We start from the raw sequence: 24,647 nt of genomic DNA, 5'->3' as shown, positions 1-24,647 counted from the left end.
TTGCGGAAGGACGAATGTGTGTTTTTTGCTCGTGATTTGCCATATCTGGGACATGTACTCAATGCCCAAGGCATACATCCCAGTCCAGAGCACCTCCTTGCCATACAAGACTTGCCTCCGCCGCAGAATTTGAAGCAGCTACAGAGTGTGCTGCAAAAAATAAATTACTATCATCGCTATGTGCGCCACACCTCTTCCATTTCAGCTCCGCTTCATCGCTTACGCCGTAAAGGTGTTCCGCTCGTCTGGACGACGGAATGCGAACACGCCTTTCGCCAGTTGAAATCGGCGTTGCTTTCCAATACTTGCCTTACGCCATTCGATCCCCAGAAACCCCTTTTGTTGATGGTGGATGCATTGGATTTCGGGATCGGTGCTGTGCTTGTGCACAAAGATGGTTCGCACGTTCGCCCTATTGCCTTTGCGTCCAAATTCGCAGAAATTCATTCGCTGGTCTATTTTCCTCTCGCAGTACTGCTACGATATCTTGTATCGGTCCACTGCTAAGCACGGAAACGCCGATGCGTTGTCCCGTTTGCCAGTTGCTGAGGATAGAGCATTCGATTCCTCCGAACTTGCTTGCATGTTCATTGATTCGGAAACTGATGACGTGGTAAAATCGTTTCCGATTGATTTTCGTCGTGTAGCTACAGCCACAGCTGCCGTCCCTGTCCTTGCTACCATTCTGCGTTTTGTTGCTACGCAATGGCCCTTGTCACAGTCACGGATCGAGGATCTGTTGGTTCGCTGATTTTTTGCTCACAAGGAGAGACTTTTTGTACGACATGGTGTTTTGCTGTTGCGTTCTGATAATGATCAGTCCAGGGTCATGGTCCCACGTTCGTTACAGTCCTCCGTCGTACGGCTTCTCCACCAAGGACATTGGGGTATAGTGAGAACGAAACAACTTGCTCTTCAGCACTGTACTTGGATCGGAATCGATGCCGCGATTACGAATATGTGCTCTTCTTGCATGGCGTGTGCCGAATAACAATCCGCACCACCGCAGAAATTCTTTGCATGGCCAAAAGCCACTTCCCCTTGGCAACGCTTGCACATCGATTTTGCTGGTCCATTCTGGAATGCTCGATGGTTGGTTGTGGTCGATTCATCTAGTAATTTTCCTTTTGTTGTCTGGATGTCTTCCACGACGTCTTCTGCCACCATCCAAGCGTTATCCGCTATCTTTTGCATTGAAGGTCTTCCACAGACTATTGTTTCCGACAATGGCCCACAATTCATTTCCGCAGAATTTCAGTCTTTCTGCAAGTCCAATGGTATTCAACAACTGACGTCCGCGCCGTTTTAGCCACAGTCAAACGGTGCCGCTGAACATTTGGTCCGGACTTTCAAGTCACAGATGTTGAAGTTGAAAGAGTCGCTTCTCGGGAGGACGCGTTATTGCTCTTTTTGTCCTCGTATTGCTCTCAGCCCCGAGATGGTCGCTCGCCGGCTGAGTTGCTTCAGGGTCGCCCTCATTGAACCTTGATGTCTTTGCTACATCCGCCGCATCAGGTTCCTGTGCAGCGGCAGACACCTGCTTTTGCTGCAGGCGATGTTGTCTACTATCACAACTATCGAAGTTCACGGCGTTGGCTCGCAGGGCGCATTCTTCGCTGCCTCGGCCGCGCGATGTATCTGGTTTTGGGGGCCTCTGGTGAGGTGCGTCAGCATCTCAATCAGCTGCACCTCTGTCGTTGCACGGGATCTGCCGCTCCCCGTCTGCTTTCAGCGACGGTGCCGCCCGGTCAGCGCCCTGGGGACCCATCTACTGGCTCGCCTCAGCCCCAGGTGTTACCGACGCTGCCTTCCATTTTGCCCCATGGCGATGCGCCGCCACTGCCGCCGCCTGTGCTCCCACCGGCGACGCCGGCAGTGGACGCGTCGCTGCACCGCCGGGCGCCTCCCTGGGTCACACGCCGCCGATCGCTTCCCGTGACCAGTTGTCCTCCGCCATGGAACTCTTGCCTGCTCCGGACCATCTGTCGTCTTCGCCCGTCGGGTGCTCTGACCCGATGGAGGTCGACCCTTCGGCCCCTCCTGTCTCTCTACAGGCGCATACACCGCATGTTGGCGTGCACCCTGGACTAGGTTTTCAGGCGTTTCCTAGCTCCCCTCGGACCGAATGGCAGGGTGCGGGTGGCACAGCCTCGCCTGTTGTTAGGCTCCCCACCTTGTGGCATACGTCAACATGGGGTCCTCCCCACGGCGGGCGGAAGCCTTATAACACAACCGTTCGCCAATTTGTGGGGGAGGAATGTGGTGTCACCGCCAGACACCACACTTGCTAGGTGGTAGCCTTTAAATCGGCCGTGGTCCGCTAGTATACGACGGACCCGCGTGTCGCCACTGTCAGTGATTGCAGACCGAGCGTCGCCACACGGCAGGTCTAGACACTTCCTAGCACTCGCCCCACTTGTACAGCCGACTTTGCTAGAGATGGTTCACTGACAAATTACGCTCTCATTTGCCGAGACGATAGTTAGCATAGCCTTCAGCTACGTCATTTGCTACGACCTAGCAAGGTGCCATTATCAATTGCTATTTATCTGCTGATGCATGTACCGTCAGACCGATGTTCACCAATTATGGATTAAAGTTATGTATTCCAGCAGCAACGTACCTTATTGGCTATATTAATTACATTGTCCTGTTCCAGACCTCACGCCAGCCTGCGTGAGTTTAAACACGTGCCTTTCGGCTACCGGTCATAGTGGCTTGGCTGTCTTGCCAAGTCACAACAGTTACCCTAAACATGGTGAATATATAAACAAAAACAATCAATTTTTGAAAATATAATGTGATTGAGTAGACAAAGAATCTACTCACCAAGTGGTGGCAGGAGAAATAGACATAAACCTCATGGAAATGTGTAAGCTTTTGGAGTCAGTGGCTCTGTCTTCTGACGGGCTGAAGGGAAAGGAAGATGGATGAAGGAAAAGGACTGGCAAGGTTTAGGGAATGGGGAGAGTTACAGAAGAGTTGCCCAGAGCATTCAAAAGCTCGTGAAAACCTGAGTACAGTGATATAATGCTGGTTAACGTGAGCATTGAAACTTCTCTCAAAAGGATCTGGGAAATACATTAAAATTGAAATGTAAGATAGCCATAATCAGTTATTGCAGTGTAAACAACATCAAGTAGGGCTCTCATGCCAGGCTCTGTCAGTATAAGCAGCAAGAAGCTAGGCCTACACTACAAAGATAAAATATGTCTCCTCTTAGCTTTATGTTATATGGCATAGATACAAAAAGTAAAAGCTATGGAAGTTTCACTCTAGTGAATAGAAGGGGCTTAAGAAAAATATTTCAAACATGTGTTCATACTCATGCTTAAGTGAACAGCTTCTGTAGACATATGTAAACAATTGAAAGGCTTGAGACAACAATGGAGCCTGGCATGACAGCTCCACTTAATTGTGTCTACATCACAACAGCTGATTCTGGTCACCTTACCTTTCAGTTTGAACACACACCTTTGATAGTTCTGCAAAAAGTTTCAATGTTAGCATCAACAAACTTTATATCCTTGTACTTGTCTTCTCAACAGCTTTTAAACAGTGTTGAAAAAAGTACAAGGTCTGTTAGAAAAGTATCCAACCTTTGTTCTGGAAAACCCTTCACTTACCTGGAGCAGTGGACACCTAATCACCCTCAAAGTAGTTCCGTTGGGACTCCACACACTTCTACCAGCGGTGCTGCCATTGTTGGAAGAATACCAAAATGACCTTTCGCAATGGATTTTAGCCTGGCTATTGTCACTGACATAATGTCCTCTCTTGTATGAAAGTACATTCCTTTCAATGGCCTCTTGAGTTTGAGGAACAGCCAGAAGTCACAGGGGTCCAAATTAGGAGAATAAGGAGCCTGTTGAAGCACAGGAATATAGTTTTTTGCCAAAAATGTTTGAATCAAGTGCAAGGAATGGGCTGGAGCATTGTTGTCATGGAGGCAGCAATTTTGTGTCAACCACAAGCCCAGTCTCTTGTGCCACACAGCATCATATAGTTGATGGAGGACATCCCTGTAGTACTCTTTGGTGATTGTTTGACGCTGTGGTGTGTACTCGTGGTGTACCGCACTGTGGGAGTCAAAGAAAGCAGTCAGTATCATTTTGATGCTGCTGTGCACTTGGTGAGCCTTCTTTGGGCTTGGAGACACGGAAAGCTTCCACTGTGACAACTGGAATTTGGTTTCTGCATCATGCCCGTACACCCAGGACTCGTCACCTGTGATTACGGAGTTCATGAAGTTGGGGTCACTGTTTGTGGAGTCCAGCATATCCTGTGAGATTTCAACATGAAATTTCTTTTGCTCTGCTGTCAGTAGCTTCGGCATGAATTTCGCTGTCACTCTCTTTATGGCCAAAGCTATGGTCATAATGGAATGTACCGAAAAAGTGCTGATGCTCACTTCTCCTGCAATTTCCCTAATAGTGACATGATGGTCAAGCATCACCAAATCATTCACTTTGGCAGTGACCTGGTCATTTTGGCATATTGAGATCGGAGCGTGGTTTACTCTCCACTGATATGCAACTGTCTTTAAACTGGCTGTACCACTCCTCAATCTGTGTGATGCTCATAACATCACCAAATGTCATCTGAATCTTCAGAATGGTTTCCACCTGGCTGTCACCCAGTTTCTGGCAAAAACTGATGCAGTAGCACTGCTCCATTTGTTCTGTCATTTTGCTTCCAATGAAAAACCAATGTGAGGACTACACACTACATCACTCAAATTCTGCTTGCCAGCAACTGATGCCAGGAAAAAAATTCATCCATGCGCATGAAGGTTCAGGGTCAGCTCATGCAAGCATGCTAGATTCAAGACAGAAAAGAAATAAGATTGGGTACTTTTCTAACAGACTCATATACCATTCCACTGAAAAGAAAGTAATTGCTTCAGTATCTCAGTTGATACAAGTGTTAATAAAGATGAAACATACAGCAGAATTATTTGGCCTCCTGTGTACTTTTATTTGCCAAAAACCTCACTTTGTTATCTCAAACCATTCAACAAATAAAAGGGCTGTTATATCTTATGTGACTCCCCATGTATAAATAACTGATGATGACCAAAATAATAGGATATAAAATGCAGACTGGCAATGACAAGAAAAGAGTTTCTGAAAAAGAGAAATTTAAGACTCAATAGAAATTTAAGCGTTGGAGAGTTCTTTCAGAAAGTATTTTCTGAAGTGTAGCCTTATGTGGAAGTGTAAACAATACAAACAAGAAGAGAATAGAAACTTTTGAAATGTGATATAACAGACAGATTCTGAAGATCAGACAGGTAGATCAAGTAACATTTAGCCATTTGCAGGGAATTGATCCAACAGGCATGCATCAAGAGTGCAAAATGCTATATGCATATTTGTTTAATTTTAATTTTTTTCCTTTCTTTTCTTTTTTATGTATATATGTAGCAAGGTATTATGCATATTGGGTAAGTTGCAGATAGGTACAGTCATGAGCATTCACATGCTACCCTGTGACACTAACCAAACTGCAGACCAACAACAAAAATCCTTACAATCCAACCATACTTTACATAACTCACCTTGTTCACAGTTATCTATGACATCCTAATGTTATCAGTTCAATACAGGCATATACTGTCTGGATCAATATCTTGCCTGTAAAATTTTGCTAATTCTGGTAATAGTGGTATGAATGTTTTGAGTTACATGCTGTAAAAAGCTAAAACATGGGTTTGCTTTATGACAGCTATGAAGCGGATACTTAGTAAGACATTATTTTAACACAATATTGTGGATACTTTAAACACGATAATGAGTAAGGAATTACCTGTTTCATCATCTTGGTTAAGTTTCAGATTCATTTATGTGTAGTAACAATTATCAGTGCTACAGTGGGAAATGATGTGTATTGTTCTTTCAGTATGTTATTCAACTGAATGAAGCTTAAAATGTAACACTTTCTTCCTTTCTATCTGTATGGTTTTATAACTTATTACTTAATTTGTAAACTTAATTAATCTCAATTTTATACATACCACATAAAGGACGAGAAGTATAAGTGGTAGCATTGTAACTGCAGATTTATTAGTGGCAGACAGGTCAGCTAGTTGCAGGTAGATTGAGAGTCCCAACATACAAAGCATCATGCCAGCACCAGAGATGATTGATAATGGCCGACGACCACATCTGGAAGACAGAGAATGGGAGTAAGCTATATTCGAGCTGTTTCGCTTGTGTATGTATAGAATGCAAACACACACACACACACATTTTTACACACACACACACACACTCTTGGCATTAAGACTGTGGTACTCAACTTACCCTCTGCTACACACCGTAAGGTGGCCTGCAGAGTGTAGATGCAAAAGTTGTAAATGTAGAATTGAGTGAACGTGTGCACACACAAGACTACATAACTATGAGTTTAACACTACAAGTTGGTCTATTTGAAACACATATATTGAATTTGTCCCATGGGCCATATCATATTGCTTTATGGTGAAATGGTATTGAGGACTCAGGACGAAGACACCCTGTCTTCATTCTTTCACAACCTCAACACCTTCTCTCCTAAACCCATCATGCCACCTTCATAGATGTTAACCTCCTCCTCTCTGATGGCCCCATCTGCACCCCTATCCACACTAAACCCATCAACCATAAACAGGACCTGCATTTAGATAGATGTCACCCCTTTCTCACACAAAGGAAGTGGCTACTCGGGTAGCTGAGAACTTGTGGAGTGCACATGGTTTTTTTTTTTTTTAGGCTAGGCAGTAGTGCGAGTTGTCCTGATGAACACTCACCAGTCAATGTACAGGCAGGGAAATCAGGATGCGCTCACTTCAGCTATCAAGATATTAGCAGTAAATTTTCAGAGTGTTCTGAATAAAGTGCCTGTATTTACTGCCCTCCAGGAAGCGTGTGGCACGCTAACTATTCTTGGGACTGAGACCTGGCTGAACCCTGAGACAGGAAGTTCTGAAATATTTAGTGAGGGTTGGAACATGTATTGGAAAGACAGATTAGACGCCATTGGAGGTGGCATCTTCATTGCAGTTGACAAAAACATTGTGTCTACTGAGATCGAAGTAGAGTGTGATTGTGAAGTTATCTGGACACGTTTAACAGGGCTACGAGAAATAAAGTTAATTGTTGGGTGTTATTACTGGCCACCAGGTTCCACCGTGGCAGTTCTAGAATCATTCAAAGGGAGTCTACACTCTGTATCGCAGAAGTACTCGGATCATGCTATATTAGTCGGAGGCGACTTCAACCTACCTAGTATAGACTGGGATGTCTATGGATTTATTACAGGTGGTACAGACAAGCCATCATGTGAATTAGTTTTGAACACATTATCCGAAAACTGTCTTGAGCAGCTAAATCGACAGCCAATGCGTAATGGAAATATTTTAGATCTGGTAGCCATGAACAGACCAGACCTTATCCACGGTGTCAGTGTTGAAACAGGGGTTAGTGATCATGATGTTGTCATTATGACTATAGTTATGAAAGTTAAAAAGTCGGTCAAGAAGGCTAGGAGAGTATTCTTACTAGAAAGAGCAGATAAGCAGTTGTTAGCATCCCACTTAGTAAATGAATCGACTTCATTTACTTCCAGTAGGATGGACGTGGAAGAATTATGGGTCTAGTACCTTCCGCTGCCAGAACAAATGGACGTGGTCAACCCATAGAGGGCTCCGCCTCCGCGGCGGCTATTCCGCGCAGCAGCTCTCGTGCAGCGAGGGCGCCACCACTATGGCATGTGCAGACAGCGGCCAATAGCTGCTCCCTCCGGTTTCGTATATAGGGACCGCTCTGCCCTATTCCAGTCAGTCTGGTACTCGCTCTGGATTTCGTTTCTATCTCGGCGGTACTGCATTCTGGTCGTTGCTCGTTGTTGACATTTGCCTGGCTCTGGTTCTGAGTGGATTTACTGTTGGAGTTTGGTGTTGTAGTTTCCACAAGCCTCCGTTGTTTATCTCTTCCTTGTTGTGTCAGTCATAGTCAGTCGTGGTCGGTTGTTGTCAGTTGTCGTTGGTCTGTCGTCCGACTCGTCCTCGGCTTTCCCGCCTGGCGCCTCCGATCTGCAGCCCAAGGCGTTCCCGCAGTTGGTTTTGGTTACTACAATGGGAAAATTTTAAACACATTGTAAATCATGCATTGGACAAGTATGTACCAAAAAAGTGGGTTACGGACAGAAAAGACCCACCTTGGTTTAACAGCGCAATTTGTAGAATGCTCAGAAAGCAAAGACAGTTGCACTTGCGGTACAAGGAAGATCAGGAGAATGAGGACAGGCAAAAGTTAGTAGAGATTCGTGCTGATGTAAAAAGAGCGATGCGCAAAGCATACAACCACTACCACCGTCATAACTTAGCAAAAGATCTTGCTGAAAACCCAAGTAAATTCTGGTCTTACGCAAGATCGGTAAGCGGGTCGAAGGCTTCCATCCAGTCACTCACTGATCAGTCTGGCCTGGCAACGGAAGACAGCAAAACAAAAGCTGAAATTTTAAATTTAGCATTTGAGAAATCTTTCACGCAGGAGGATCGTACAAACATACTGCCATTTGAGTCTCGTACAGATTCCCGTATAGAGGACATAGTGATAGACATGCCTGGGGTTGTGAAGCAGCTGAATGGGTTGAAAATAAATAAATAGCCAGGTACTAATGGGATTCCAATTAAGTTTTATAGAGAGTACTCTATTGCACTGGTTCCTTACTTAGCTTGCATTTATCGCAAATCTCTTGCCCAATGTAAAGTCCCGAGTGACTGGAAAAAACCACAGGTGACGCCTGTATATAAGAAGGGTAGAAGGACGGATCCTCAAAATTACAGACCAGTATCCTTAACATCGGTTTGTTGCAAGATTCTCGGACATATTCTCAGTTCGAATATAATGAATTTCCTTGAGACGAAGAAGTTGCTGTCCATGCATCAGCATGGCTTTAGAAAGCATCGCTCCTGCAAAATGGAACTCTCCCTTTTTTCACATGATATCTTGTGAACCATGGATGAAGGGTATCAGATGGATGCCATATTCCTTGACTTCCGGAAAGCATTTGACTCAGTGCCCCACTGCAGACGCCTTACTAAGGTACGAGCATATGGGATTGGTTCCCAAATATGTGAGTGGCTCGAAGACTTCTTAAGTAATAGAACCCAGTATGTTGTCCTCGATGGTGAGTGTTCATCGGAGGTGAGGATATCATCTGGAGTGACCCAGGAAAGTGTGGTACGTCCACTGTTGTTTTCTATCTACATAAATGATCTTTTGGATAGGGTGGATAGCAATGTGTGGCTGTTTGCTGATGATGCTGTGGTGTACAGGAAGGTGTCATCGTTGAGTGACTGTAGGAGAATGCAAGAAGACTTGGGACAGGATTTGTGATTGGTGTAAAGAATGGCAACTAACTCTAAATATAGAGGAATGTAAATTAATGCAGATGAATAGGAAAAATAATCCCGTAATGTTTGAATACTCCATTAGTAGTGTAGTGCTTGACACAGCCACGTCGATTAAATATTTGGGCGTAACATTGCAGAGAAATATGAAGTGGGACAAGCATGTAATGGCAGTTGTGGGGAAGGCGGATAGTCATCTTCGGTTCATTGGTAGAATTTTGGGAAGATGTGGTTCATCTGTAAAGGAGACCACTTATAAACACTGATACAACCTATTCTTGAGTACTGCTCAAGCGTTTGGGATTCTTATCAGGTCGGATTGAGGGAGGACATAGAAGCAATTCAGAGGCGGGCTGCTAGATTTGTTGCTGGTAGGTTTGATCATCACGCGAGTGTTACAGAAATGCTTCAGAAACTTGGGTGGGAGTCTGTAGAGGAAAGGAGGCGTTCTTTTAGTGAATCGCTACTGAGGAAATTTAGAGAACCAGCATTTGAGGCTGACTGCAGTACAATTTTACTGCCGCAAACTTATATTTCACGGAAGGACCACAAAGATAAGATAAGAGAGATTAGGGCTCGTACAGAGGCATATAAGCAGTCATTTTTCCCTTGTTCTGTTTGGGAGTGGTACAGGGAGAGAAGATGCTAGTTGTGGTATGAGGTACCCTCCGCCACGAACCGTACGGTGGATTGTGGAGTATGTATGTAGATGTAGATGTAGAAGATCCCTCCCATACAGCCTGGCCAACCAGGGATGGTGTATTTGCAGTGACAAGAACTTCCTTGCCCAGTAAGCTGAGGACTTCACCCAGGCCTTCACAGACATGCACTACCCCCAGACTTAGTCCACAAACAGATCTGCCTTGCCATTGCCCATCACACCCCCAAACCTCTCACCAGCCCCAAGAACCAGCCTCAAAGGAGTGCCCCCTTTGTCACCCAATACCATCCTGGACTGGAACAACTGAACCACATTCTTTGCCAGAGCTTTGTTACCTATGGCCTGTAATGAGGGACATCCTACTTGAGATCCTTCTCACCCCTCCTAAAGTGATGTTCCATCACCCACCCAAGCTTCATAACATCCTATACCATCCTTATGCCACTCACAATCCCAATCCCTTGCCACAAGCATCATATCCCTGTGGAAGACCCAGGTGCAAGATCTGCCCAATCCACCCACCCAGCACTTCTTATTCCAGCTCTGTCACACATTTATCCTACCCCATCAGAGGCCAGGCCATCTGTGAAAGCTGCCATGTCAACTGCCAGCTCTGCTGCAACTGTTGCATGGCTTTTTATATTGCTGTGATCACCAACCAGCTGTCCACCAGGATAAACGGCCACTGCCAAACTGTGGCCAAGAGCAAAGTAAACCACCCTGTGGCACAATATGCAGCAGAACATAACATGCTTGAGTTGAATGGATGCTCCATTCCCCAAGCCATATGGATCATCCCCTCCACCACTAGCTTTTCTGAACTGCCCAGATGGGAGTTATCCTTACAACACATCCTCCAGTCCCATAATTATTCTGGCCTCAGCGTATGGTAATATACTGTCCCCACATCCTCCACACAATGGTTTCCACCTCCTCTGTCCTATTACCTTCTCCTCATTCTCGTCTCCCACCCTCCTTGTTTGCCACCCTCTGCCAATACACCCGCCCATCTTTCCCCACTCCTCTCCTTTTTCCTACCTCCCTGCCCCACAACCACCTGATGCTGCACCTGTTGGCATCCTATTCCCTGCATACTCCACCAGACAACGATCCTCTTTTGCCCCTCCGTACACTGCTATCCCCCCCCCTCCCCCTCAAAATTGAGATTGCTGCTTCCATCCCACGCAATAGTTGTCAGGCCCGAGCTGCTGGAGTGCTTGCTTGTGTGAATGAATGGTGTATGTTTCTCTTTTTACGATGATGGCTGTGGCTGAAAGCTTATGTGTAAGTGTCTGAATGTGCCTGTCTGCAACTCAGTGTGTCATCTTTATGGTAAGTCTGTCTTTTCCGATGTAAGTAAGTTTTAAATCTCATTTAAAATCATTTCTCCAGGACAATTCCTTTTATTCCATTGACAAAGTTCTAAAAACTGATAGCCAGTAAAAAAACAGTGTACTGGCATGAGTAGAACAGAAAATAATAATGTGCTCATTAATGTTAACACAAATCATATGTAATAACCTGTAAACTGTCTCATTCCACATCATTTTGATAAAATAATCATTCTACTGATCTATGGAACATGTAACTAACTAACCAACTGACCCAGAACCACACATTAACAGGGCACCATGTATAATGATACCAGATACAACTGCATGTACAGCTGCAGAATGGTATTGTACATATTGTCTATTTTACAGCTGCTGCATAATAATTTCACAGTGTGATCAAAACTTGGCTATATAGCTTACAATGATATGTGGCACAAAACTAATCACATTTCTTGGCTTCTTTGGAAGTAAAGAATTATTTACTCAACTATGCAAGTTATTTGAATGTTCTTTGATTGTGTTAATGCATTATTATAAAAAAGTTATTTTATTCTCTAAAATACCTGGTAACAATGTAGCTGACAACAAGGCTAGAGACAAGCTGTACACCACCAAGCATGATTGTGGCCATGTATGCATCAATAACCACTCCTGCATTAGTCACAATATCCACAGCATAGGACACAACCACATAAACACCAGCAAGCTGCATGAAAAGGAAATACATGTTTAGTAGCAGCAAAGGCCTCCAGACAGCAGGGTCACACAAAAGTAACCACATCCTGCTCAGAAGGGTCACCAGCTTGCATCTCGATGTAGTCTCACACACTTCATCTGCTACATTACTTTCTTCATCTGATGGTGAAGCACAGCTGTGGAGTAAATTGTTTTTTTAGTGTAATCACTGATTTCATTTACTGATGACATTATATACTGCATACATAATGCTAATAATCTTAAAATAAGTCTACTTCATGCAAATTTATGAATTACACCAACTCTTATGGTAAAAAAGCAGTGAATAATCTCAAAATAATGAGAATGAGACTGAAAACTGTGTTACATGAAAAAGCTTATTATCTAACTACAGAAACACTGAATTTATTTCTGATTACTTAAAAAGAGAAGGCAGTTTATATGCAAAATGACATTGCACAACCATAATAATATAGGATGAGTGTTTAAACATTTCTTTAGAAATCTATAAAGATCTATTAAACTAAAAATGGTAATTTCAAGATTATGTTGTTACAACCAGCTTGAGGAGCATAGTAACAGCTAATTCACAACCTTTTGGTATAAACTGGGAGGCAAAGGAAAAACATAATAAGCATTTGACTCTTCCAGTATTATTCCCTAAAATACAAGGCAATTTCATTTCCCCTGACTATGGATTGTCCTTTCATGTGTAAACTCAGTGAACTCTTCTAACACTTCTCAAACACTGTAGACTGATGGGTCCTCTAGGCACAGAAGGGGACAGTGGCCTGTACAGAGGTATTTAAGTGTACTTCATTTCACATGAGTGGTTGCCAGGCACTGTATGACATCTGGGTAGCAACAGCTTGTCCCTCATTTCCAGCCATTCCTCCTCCTGTTGATCCCTTAACAGTGACATTATTAAATGTAGGTGACTTGACTCTGATCTATAATAAATATTTTGCAAAGTTCCTTGGCAAAGGCAGTAATCCTTAGCATGCTTCCTTGTGTGGCTGAATTCTCCATTCCAGAATGGTCTGATACCACTTCCATGACTCATAATCTAAGTTGGCGCTCCATATGTTCCACAATCTTTCATACACAGCAGAGAGGGCAACACTGCAACAACAATTTTGGCAGGCACACTCCTTCCCAGATTTCATAAATGGGAACATTGTGGAATACTTTTGGGAGTTGGGAAATGATTCTGTTCCCCATATTAGGTTGAAGAGAATTTCTTTTGTGTGTCATGTGTTATGCCACAGCCTTACTGCGACCAAATGCTATGCCACAAGCTACATACAATACCAGCTACACCTCTCATATTAGTACTGTGAAGTTGTGAAGTACATCATCACAGGAACAGAATTCTTGATTATCCTTCTCAACTACGGATCTGTGGTGAACAAAGGCTGGATACTGGCTGGGACAAAATTTTGTGCCATTGGCTGTGCTATCTGCCTTGGGTTGGTCTGGTGACATATAATGTACATTACACAGATAACCTGCTATTTCAACCATACATCCTTCATCATGGTCTCCATTATTGCTTTGGATTTTGTGGAATGATGTACCACATTCAAAAACTAATGCCACATTCTCTTCTCTCAACATTTTGCATTTAATACCCAAATGACTGAGGAGATTTCTGCAGTTGGACTGGGTCAGAATGTACTCAGCCTGATTGCAGAGCAGCACTCCTTGCTCCATCATAATGCTCTTTGTAGGTGGCATGAAGATTCTGGAATGGATCCAATAGTGGGATGACAGTTCATATTCATAGCTCAATGTACACATTCCTGAATGCTATCACAATATTCAAGCACTGATAAGTGACTCTTCAGCAAACAATGTGCCTTGTTTATAACACATAGTTCTCCAAATGCTATTGAACATGTCAGCAAAGGCTGGAGAATATTTATTTATTTCTTATATTTCTTTTTGTGTGTTGCCATCAAATGACAGCCTATGAAAATGTTGTATTGTTACAGAGGTACACTATATTTCATTTGCGTACAAAGGTTTACAACACAGTGAGATATTTATGTTTCATGAGGGCATCACAACAGGTTTCCCTGTGTCCCAGATCATGAACCAGCCTATCAACTCTCTTTTATAGCACCAGTGATCTGTTCAAGTGCAGCTCTATCCCATAACTTATAAACAGAAAAACTGTTCCATAGTGCACTGTTTTAATGTTTCATTACATACAATTTTGGACATTTGGCTAAGCAAATACAATGTACTGCTTACCTTTCTGAATATCTAGTTAACATGATTTCCCCACTGAAAACTGTCATCCAAGTGCACAGCAAGGAACTTACAGCCTCCGTTGTCTGTATATAAAATTCCACAAATGCCTCCTTCACATCTGTGCACAAGTTGGTCTTGGTTACTAAAATATTTAGTCACCTCATACATGCCACGTGTTAAAAAATACATCATCCCCATGGTCACCATAGAACAGTTGAGAGGTGTCATCAGCATATGGGAATTAGAAGGATGTATAATATCGTTTATATGAACAAAAAATTAAATTGTCCTAATACATACACAGCACACACTGCATTACCATTTCAGTCAAAGACTGAATATAGATTTTTCTAACTCCATTTTGATAATTTATGTTTGTGCATTTTTTATATTTCTGTAGGTAAGCAGATAGGAGTTCAAGAGATGTGTGCACAATATTGCGCCCTCTCAGCTTCTGCAAGAGAAGTGCATAGTTGACCAGGCCAAAAACGTTTGTGAGATCTAAAAATGTGCCTAGAGTATGCTTTCCTTCATCTAGAAAGCTACAGACTTGGCACAAAAATTCTGTGATGGGTGCAGTACTATTGTGATTTTTTTGAAATCAATGTTGAATTTCTGCAAGGAGATTGTTTATAGTGAAAAATGCACAAAGCTGTACCAGCATTAATGATTCAAAAATCTTACTGAATGTGGGAATCTGAGGTATTGGTCTGTAGTTTTATGCTTCCTCCTTTGATACTTTTTTATGTATTGGTCTGACAATGCTCCTTGTCAATGCTTTAGGAAACATACCTTCTTTGATGCTGAATTGTTTTAACCACAACATTTGAGTATTTTTTAATTACTGTGCTGGAAAAACCATCCCAACTACTTGAGTGTTAGTTCTTTAGCTATAGAATTATTTTGCTTATCTCTTGTCCTTTTATTTCCTCAAATTCAGAGTCCTTATCTGTTGTGTAGCAGTGCACCAGAATGTTGAGTGGATCTGTGTCTCGAGTTATGGCGCCAGTTGGTTACAAGCAGTTTTTTGGTCTCTTATCAGTTGACCTTCACGTTTGCTATTTATTGCTTCACATTATGTGTTCATGCATGTTTTACAATATTTCATAGTAAGATTCCAGAAGGCATAGCTTACATTAATTGACTGTGCTATTGCTTCACTGTGGACTCGTTTCCCAAGATTTAGGAGGTCTAGTTTGAAGCTTTGCTTAGCACTGGTATATTTTTCTTTGAAAATGTCCAGCCCAGATGATTTGTACATTATATTGAGTTCATGGATATTCTGTCGAAGCTTGACTAACATAGCTGGTAGTTTATTTTAACTCTTTCTTCCACTGACTGAAAACCGTTTCTGTTTTAATTGGACAACACGACTCATAATGCTTCAACAGAATTGAATGAATTCATCCCATTTATTATTTGACCATTCTAACTGGCAGACAATGTCCAAATTCTCTGTAGCTAGTATGTTTTTGAATCTGGTTATGTTCATAGTGGTTATGCTTCTTTTCTGCTGAATTATTTTTGCAATTTGTGGAGGATCTACATTTAAGTAATCAGTTTTCCAGCAACAATGACCAGAGAAGTGAAATTCTGTGTTACTGAACTGAACACTATCTTAATCATTTTTTGCTGATTATTGCATTGTCTATCCTACTGGAAGTTAAATCTATTACTCAGATTTCAAAAGCTACTACATTTACAAGGTTATATGAATTCAATAAACCTGATAATTTTAAATTATTAATATTGCAATAATTTGCATCAATATTTAAATTACCCAGTATTGTGAGGTTATTGGGTTCAACTGACCAGTTATCTTATTTAGGCTGTTGAAGAAATGACCTAGCTCCCCATTTGGTGGGTGACAGACCACAACTTTGTGTTTCACACTGTAGTTCATAAGGCCTTCATAATATATCATAGTTCCAGCTGATTCAAGTGATCCTATTCTGACATTTATTATTTATATATGAGTTCATCCATGAAAGTCTGCAACAAGTGCAATTTATTTCTTAATTATTGTATGTTTAAATGCATCAAGCAGAATGGCCTTTTCTGTTCATTTTCACACTGTCTGCTATAGTGGGAAGACTTACTGTCATGGAATACAAAGAAAGTTTGTGTTTTATTAACACCTGCATTAATTAATTTGGTGCAGGAGCAACTTATTTCAGTACATCTATTTCTTGCTTTGATGCAGACACTGGGAGCTTACTCTGCATAGGCCTACACAAAAGAAATGTTTGACCTTGCTTGGACTGTTTTTCTCTCATGCGAATCACAATATAAATACCATGGTAAGAACGATCCAACAGGATAATTTAACTACATGGTGTACACAGTGCTCTATACACATGAAGCTCCAGTCAACTTGAGGTCCTCAACCTTTCTGTCCTGTTGGGAGGGGGCATGGTGGAGAGCCACAGATTCATTTTACTTGTGACTCCACAAAGAAGAAAATTTCTGGCCCACTGGGTGATGTTATTGATGAGTCTCATTGTGTAGAGCTTCATTAGTGACATGTCATTAAGAAGACATCCCGTATTGCAATAGCACTTTCATCACATCTGCTTGAAAGCTGATGTCTAAGGAGAGAGACAGTGAGTGGTATTTTTTGTTGATGATTTGGCCGTACTCTGTTTGACTTCTGCTTCTTTAGGGATGTTTCTGTTTTAATGGTGGAGTTGATAAACGTTGCTACATGTTCTCCTTTGTTGTGTGTTTGGCTACTGTTGTAACGTGGCTTCTGAAGTATCACTTTTTCCATGTTAGTTCTTGCTGAGTTGGTGATGGTTAGTGGATGAGCAAGTGTAGGTTTGCTTATACTTTTGCAAGTACATGTGTCTGTAAACTATTTTAAATGGAATTTCAGCTCTTGACAAGCCCACTTCGTTGGGAAGCCTAATGTGACTGAGGTATGATTGGCACTCCATTTGTCGGCTGCTAATGACCATTGCTCCTCAACAGCCACCCATCTAATCAACTCTTCATCCAATTGTTGGTTGAGATTTTTTCTCCTAATGGTGGTTACTGAAGGGCCATGATGTGTGTGTGTGTGTGTGTGTGTGTGTGTGTGTGTGTGTGTGTGTGTGTGTGTGTGGGTGGGTGGGTGTGGTGGGGGAGGGGGAGGGGCAGGGCCGTGTTGCTCATGAAATTAAAACATTTATCTTTGCTGACAATAGTTTTTTAATTGTGTCTTGTTATGGACATAGGTTGCAATCTTAAGTTCCTTAAAAAAAAGTGAATATGAGTGGCTGTCATTTTAATTTCAGTGATCGATTTTGTTCTGCCCTGTCATCTGGCCCCAGATAGCTGAATGCTCAGCGTGATGGACTGTCAATCCTCTGTGCCTGGGTTTGATTCCCAGCTGGGTCGGGCAATTTTCTCTGCCCAGGGACTGGGTGTTGTGCTGTCCTCATCATCATCCTATCATCCTCATCGACTGTGCTGGCATAAAGTGGTGCCAGCACTCCCGGTGGCAAAATGATTGTGAGAAAATTGATAGAGGCAAAAGACAGATTTGCAAGAAACGCACTCCCAATACCCTCTGGGACCTCCACTATTTAGATCGCCACTGTGGACTGGAGGGCCAGTCAGTCCCAATCAGTCACCCAGTGAGTCAACGAGACGAGTCATCAGTTACAGCACAGTGGGAGTCACAGCTCCAGTTAGCTCAACCTCTAGCTCAGAATCAGTCAGTAGTGACCAGACGAGTGTGCATAGCAGGACTTGTATTTCACCAGCAGTGAGGCTAACATGGACTATTACTGACTATCTTAGGTTAAGTAGCTCTTTGTTTATGCGGATAAAGAACCCTGTTATTAATGCGTGCAGTTGTGTTATAGAAAGAGGCTACCGACCACCAAACAACATCCTCTTCTTGCTTCCCATGGTACAAGCCTACAGTGACAATGAGACAACACAAAAATGTGAACTGTCATAGTCCACATATTCAGCAGAATATTAGTACTCAATATAGAATTGAAAATTTGCTCATATGGTACATGGCTGCAGACAATAATTAAATTTCCAGTGTTGCAGTGGTAATCAGCAGGTGTCAGTGGCCTATGGGAGGATAACTGTGGAACTGCAGGCACATATAGTAAAGTACAAGACGAGTTTCACCTGATGACTAATAGCTAGGAACCTGAGGAGCACAGAAAACGTACATACACTGAGACAGTGGCTCATATTAGAGTACTTCCCAGCCTGGCAAAGTTATAGTGTTATCCAGCACTGTCACTTGAGTTGTTCAATAAATCTCCAGAGTACTTTTATTCCCATGAGGTATCCATCTCTAGCAATCTTTGTTTCTGTTTGGTTTAATAAGAATAAGGGTGTAAATTATCTTGCAATTTGTTTGTGCTTGAGTGATTTTTGATAAAACTTGAGTTGTTGAAAATGCAGACACACAACAATAGTACTTAAATAAAAATATTTTTTCTCTTCATGATTCAGATTGCCCAATAACAAACTATGAGGGTTGTTCGATAAGTAATGCCCCACATTTTTTTTTTAAAGCCATTAATACACATAGACAAATGCCCTTGTTGGTTCACATTTGATGTTTGTTCCTTTGCAGCAGTGAAGTTTTGAACCATTCTGGCAGAAGCGGAGCCATAGTAAAGTGTCAAAAGGGTGTCTACATATGACTCACGTTACAAGTAGCATGCTGTTATTGAATTCTTGTGTGCAGAAAAAGAAACCATGGTAAACATCCATAAACATTTGTGTGTAGTGTATGGCAATGCTGCAGTTGATAGGAGAACAGTTGGGTGATAGGTAAAGAAAGTTACAGCCTCGGGAAATGCAGAAACAGAGCTCCATGATCAGCCACACTAGGGACATCCTGTCACAGCCATTGCTCCAGACATGCTGAATCATGCAGATGCCATTATTTGTGCCGACCAGTGTATTAGAACTCGACAATTGGCTCTACAGTTGTTGGTCAGCATTGGAAGTGTGTCTGCAACGATCGAGACTCTCCGATATTCAAAGAGGTGCTCACGATGGCTTCCAAGAACGCTCACAGTGGACCACAAGATTCAAGGAAAGGTATTTCATCTGAATTGTGGGAACATTTTGAGACTGACACAGAGGCCTTTCTCTCATGGATCATTATGGGGGACAAAAGCTGGGTGCACAACTTTGCAATGGAAACAAAAAGGTAGTCCACGGAGTGGCATCATCCTCATTCACCACAAAAGAAGAAATTCAAGACAACCCTCTCTGCCAGAAAAGTCATGGTGACAGTCTTCTGGGATTGTGATGATGTCATTCTCATGGATGTGATGCCAAGAGGGTCAACCATCAATTCAGAGGCATGCATGAAGACTCTGAATAAACTCAAGAATCACTTCCGACATGTTCAACCGGATGAGTCCAGCATAAATCTTGCTTCAACATGATAAAACACGTCCATACACAAGTCTGAGAAACCGAGAACACACTGCTAAATTGGGATGGACATTGTTGCCTCAACCACCTTACAGTCCAGACCTGGCACCCTGGGACTTCCATCTCTCTGGGCCACTTAAAGATTCTCTATGGAAAACACACTTTGAAGATGACAGGAGTGTCAGTCATGCAGTGAAAAAATGGCTAAGCCTACAGAACAAGAGCTTTTACCAGAAGGGAAAACATGCTCTTCCACAATGTTGGTGTACAGCCATAGAATGTGATGGAGACTACAAAGGAAAATAGGACATGGACAAGACATGTTTATGTATATTGTCACCAAATTCTGACTCTTAACAATAAACATGTTCTGAGAAAAAAATGTGGGGCATTACTTATTGAACGATGCTTGTACAAATCCAGCAAGGAAAACAATAGAATCTACACAATACAATATCTCCAAATTCCCCTGCTGTAGTCCCAGTAAGGTAATAATGACACTGATTTATGTTTCCAAACTTTTAGTAATGACTAATTTCTTTTAACATAATATGGCCAGAGAGAATGTAACAAGAATTGAAAGCAGACTACAAGTGGAGTCACAACACACCAGAATAATGCTGAACGATGTTATATCTCCATGATGAAAGCTATCCACAGATTTCATAACTGATGAGGAATATGCCATCTGATGATGTAAAGAGTAAGTAATAGATTTCATTATATGAGAAGAAGGGTGATATGAAACTTCCTGGCAGATTAAAAATGTGTACCAGACCGACACTCATAGTCAGGACCTTTGCTTTTGCGGGTAAGTGCTCTACCACCTGAGCTATCCAAGCATGGCTCACTACCTGTTCTCACAGCTTTCGTCCCACCAGTATCATATCTCCTACCTTCCAAAACCCACACAAGCTCTCCTGCAAAACTTGCAACACTAGCACTATTGGAAGAAAGGATACTGTGGAGATATGGCTTAACCACAACCAGGGGAATGTTTCCGTAGTGAAATTTTCACTCTGCAGTAAGCCCTGATGGAAGTAAAGCTGTGGGGATGGGTTGTGCATCATGCATGGGTGGCTTAGTTTGTAGAGCACTTGCTAGAGAAAGGCAAAGGTTCTAAGTTCAGGTCTTGGTCCAGTACAAAGTTTTAATCTGCCAGGAAGTTTCATATCATCGCACACTACACTGCAGAGTGAAAATTTCATTAAAGAAGGCTGATAGTTTCTACTTACAAGGACCACCTTTATGCATGAGCAGCATGCATCCTTGTACAAGATAAAATACTTCAAGTGACAGAAAATATTAAAAGATGTCTGATTCTGGATGTAACTAGTATGTACCGGGTGATCAAAAATTTGAAAACTTAATAAACCACGAAATAATGTAGAAAGAGCAGCATTATGCCTTGTGCTCGGTCAGCCATTATGGGGTTTATCGTCTAATCAACCCGTGGCTTCGAACTTCAAAATCATTCTCGCCACAGCTGCACACGGACCTTTACCCGTTCAAATCCCCTTCCTGCGGCGATATGATCGTAACGCTGAACTAGCACATTCCCCACTCTGATAATACAGCTTCACTAAAAGCGCCTTTTCAGGTAACATCAACATGCAGCAACTGCTGGCGCATCTGATTCTCTCTCTCATTACAGCTCCTTTTATACACGATTGTCATGTGTAGTCACTGACGTTTTGCTGTCCAGCGCCATCTGTCGGACTTTTGTAAACTTCGTTTCTTTTTTTTTTTTTTTTGTTCTAATCAAACCCCATGCCATTCCAAGCATGTGTGTCAATTTTTACCTCTCTATCTACATTATTCCGTGATTTATTCAGTTTTCAAATTTATACTAACTTTTTGATCACCCGGTATTACCAGTACGACTTTTGGTAGAGGCATGGATCTTTAATACAGAAACTATTCAAGACTACAAGGTTGCAATGCAGAGATGAATGTTGGTATTATTAGCAATATCAGGACAAAAAACAAATGGATGAGGAAAGACACTTGACAGAAAGAAATTATTATGACAGTAATGAAAATGAAATATATGTGGGCAGGACATGTTGCCAGGAGTATGGATAGCAGGTAAACTGAGGAAGATCTCTGCTGGATTCTAGGAAATAAAAGGCTGAGGTAACAATCTAATGGAGGATGGGTAAAAATGTGGATAGGGAAGTGCCTGGACAGGACACGCGCCATGGCCCTTGGTCTTCATGCCACTGCCATGAGGGTCAGAAAAATGCAAATGGAGGAGGTATGTATGCATCGTATGGTGCTAGTCTTCAGTTGATATTGTGTGAATGGATCTTTCCACACACTTTCATTGTGCCTTGGGCATGCTCAAGGCTGGGTCACAAGCCTTACTTACTTGGAAAGCTCTGTCTTTCATATATCAGTTCCTCTACTAGAATCTCTAAAGATTCTTTTCACACACTGTCCAATGTGTCTTATACTTTTTTAAGAACTTGATGCCATCATTGTTCATGCTAAGTCCTTTGGAGATGCAATGCTCTGTGACAGCTGACTCTCTTAGTCATTCTTTATCTTTCTGATACTAGTGCTTTGTGCACCTTTCCTGCACCATGTGGATAATCTTGCCTCCATACATCTTAGACAAAAATATGGACACACAACAAAAAATGTGTTTTTGAACATAAGTTCAGGTTCTAGCCAAGCCTGCAGGTTTCACTATTGTTTTTTACCACAAACAGCACCTGTGCAATGATCTCAAGACATTTCAAGCGTCATCTGTGGTCACAATAGTGTTGCATGTAATTGTGAATGCATTATGTCAGAACTAAGTGAAGTCAAACATGAGCAAGTTACTGGTGCTCATATGGTGGGTGCTTCTGTACCCAATGGAGCCGAAATGTTTGGAGATTCAAGAGGTACAACATTGAAGGTTTCCCCACATAAAGGGAAAGTGGAAAAACATCATTGGCGGTCTCACAATGCAGATGAAACCGTATGTTGAGTGGTCATGATGGAGGGTGTTTTAAGAGGATTGTGACGAAAATTAAGAGGATGACAGTACAAAACTCACTAGGGAATGAAATGTTTCCCTCACAAACAGCACGAAGAGAGCTCCAAAATCTGGGAATTGCAATGTGACCTGGAATTCCAAAGTGTGCATCAGTGATGCAAATGCCCATAATAGGAAAATCAGTGATGATTAGGGCAGCCATGTCCTGGTATTCCAAGGGCCCATGGCTACTCTGCAAGGACACGTTACTGCCAGAACCCCTGTTCAAACAACTCACATCGTCCAGGATTGGTTTTGTGAGCAAGAGGATGGATTGTAACATTTCCCCTGGTCATCACAGGCACCAGATATCAATATTATTGACCCTCTGTGGTCTGCTTTGGAAAGAAGGGTGCATGATTGCTATCCATCTCCATCGTTGTTACCTAGACTTGCCACTATTTTGCAGGGAGAATGGTAAAAGATTCCTTTGGAAAATCATACAGAAATAGTCCAAGATGACTGGAAGCTGTTCTGAATGCCAGCAGTTTCCCTGCACCATATTAGGCACATTAAGGTATTGCATTTTTGGTGTTTCCATATTTTTGCACTCACCCTCTAGGTCGTCCTTAATGGCCCATAACAAGGATTTTGTCTTTTGTGGTGGGCGAAATACACACTTGACCCTACATTTCCGAACCATTCTTCCTCTTCTCGTTAACATGTTACCGAAGTAAGGGATAAAAGGTGTCGTAACAGTTTTCTCTTCTTCCTTTACAACTGCAGGTTAGGAGCTTCGGCTTTATGGCATGCTGGATCGGTTGGCAGCTGCAATTGTTCTTCCAGGAAAATGTCTGCAAGACATGCAACTTTGATGCTAGATTCTCTTGGTCGGATATTTTGAGAACCCTCTGCACTTTGCACTAGTGTGCTGAGATCCTCCTTGCGAGGGGACATGACACCTGCAGACATGCAAGTATAAATCTGTATGCGTTGGTTTACAGTGTTAGCTTTGACCTAGTACACCGTCCCATTTTCATTTGACTAGCACAACAAGGATCTGAAGTTGGTTGTTCTTTTCTAGTTTTAACTTGATGCTTTAATGCCGTTGGTTCAGATGCCACAAAAAGTCTTGTAAAATGTGCCATCTAAGTTCCCAGATTACGAACATATCAACTACATATCACAAGAAGTGCAGGGGTTGTGGACTGCTGACTCAAGACTTCCTTCAAATGCTTTCGCAAACATGGTGCCCCATCGCCATTCCGTCAATCTGTTCATAGCAACTTCTGTCAGAGTTGACGTGAGAACTAATTCAAAGAGTTTTGTTAGATGTTGGTCCTAACATCTCTCCTGTGAGATTGGGAGAGTCTAATTAGAGATGTGCTAGCAAATGGAGAAAAGACTTCGATGCTCACCATGAGGTTTTTCTTGCCTAAATGGAAATTCTGAAGCTGATGGGTGAGCACTTGCTGTTTGCTTATACTTCAGGCTGTACTTCCCAGCCAGCCAGTGTGGCCAGATTAGTTTTTCATTCCATAGATCCGTGTTGAGGAGATCCTCGTGGATGTGGAACATGTCACCTTTCTTTTTTTTCTAGGCGCTTCAGTCTAGAACCGCGCACGGGTGTGTGTGATGTCCTTAGGTTAGTTAGGTTTAAGTAGTTCTAAGTTCTAGGGGACTGATGACATCTGATGTTTAGGTCCCATAGTGCTCAGAGCCATTTGAACCATTTTGTACTTCCGAAATAACAGAATGCATTTACTTGTATTACTATCGAATTTCCTTTCTTAGTGTTTGCCCTTATTAGTCTCATCTATTTATGTGTTCCCATTATTTTAGTTTTGTTAAGTGTTTATTTTCAGTTTGCAACTGCCCAAAACACCAGAGAAAATTAACAAACAGTTCTTACCCTTTTCTGAGTCTGGTAGACTAGTA

At 42.3% G+C, this 24,647-nt stretch overlaps 1 protein-coding gene across 1 annotated transcript in view; it reads right to left on the bottom strand.

Annotated features, from left to right (window-relative positions):
• Positions 1–24,647, bottom strand: part of LOC126156517 (facilitated trehalose transporter Tret1-like) — a 67,680-nt gene that overhangs the window by 10,207 nt on the left and 32,826 nt on the right. The window contains exons 4-5 of the mRNA XM_049916316.1: positions 11,956–12,098; positions 6,017–6,167 (exon numbers count right to left, since the gene is read on the bottom strand). Coding sequence (XP_049772273.1) covers positions 6,017–6,167; positions 11,956–12,098 — 294 coding nt within the window. The remainder of the gene's footprint in view (positions 1–6,016; positions 6,168–11,955; positions 12,099–24,647) is intronic.

The sequence above is a fragment of the Schistocerca cancellata genome, chromosome 2 (genome assembly GCF_023864275.1).
Source record: "Schistocerca cancellata isolate TAMUIC-IGC-003103 chromosome 2, iqSchCanc2.1, whole genome shotgun sequence".
Taxonomy (NCBI): Eukaryota; Metazoa; Arthropoda; class Insecta; order Orthoptera; family Acrididae; genus Schistocerca; species Schistocerca cancellata.
This window is presented reverse-complemented; position numbering and strand designations above follow the sequence as displayed.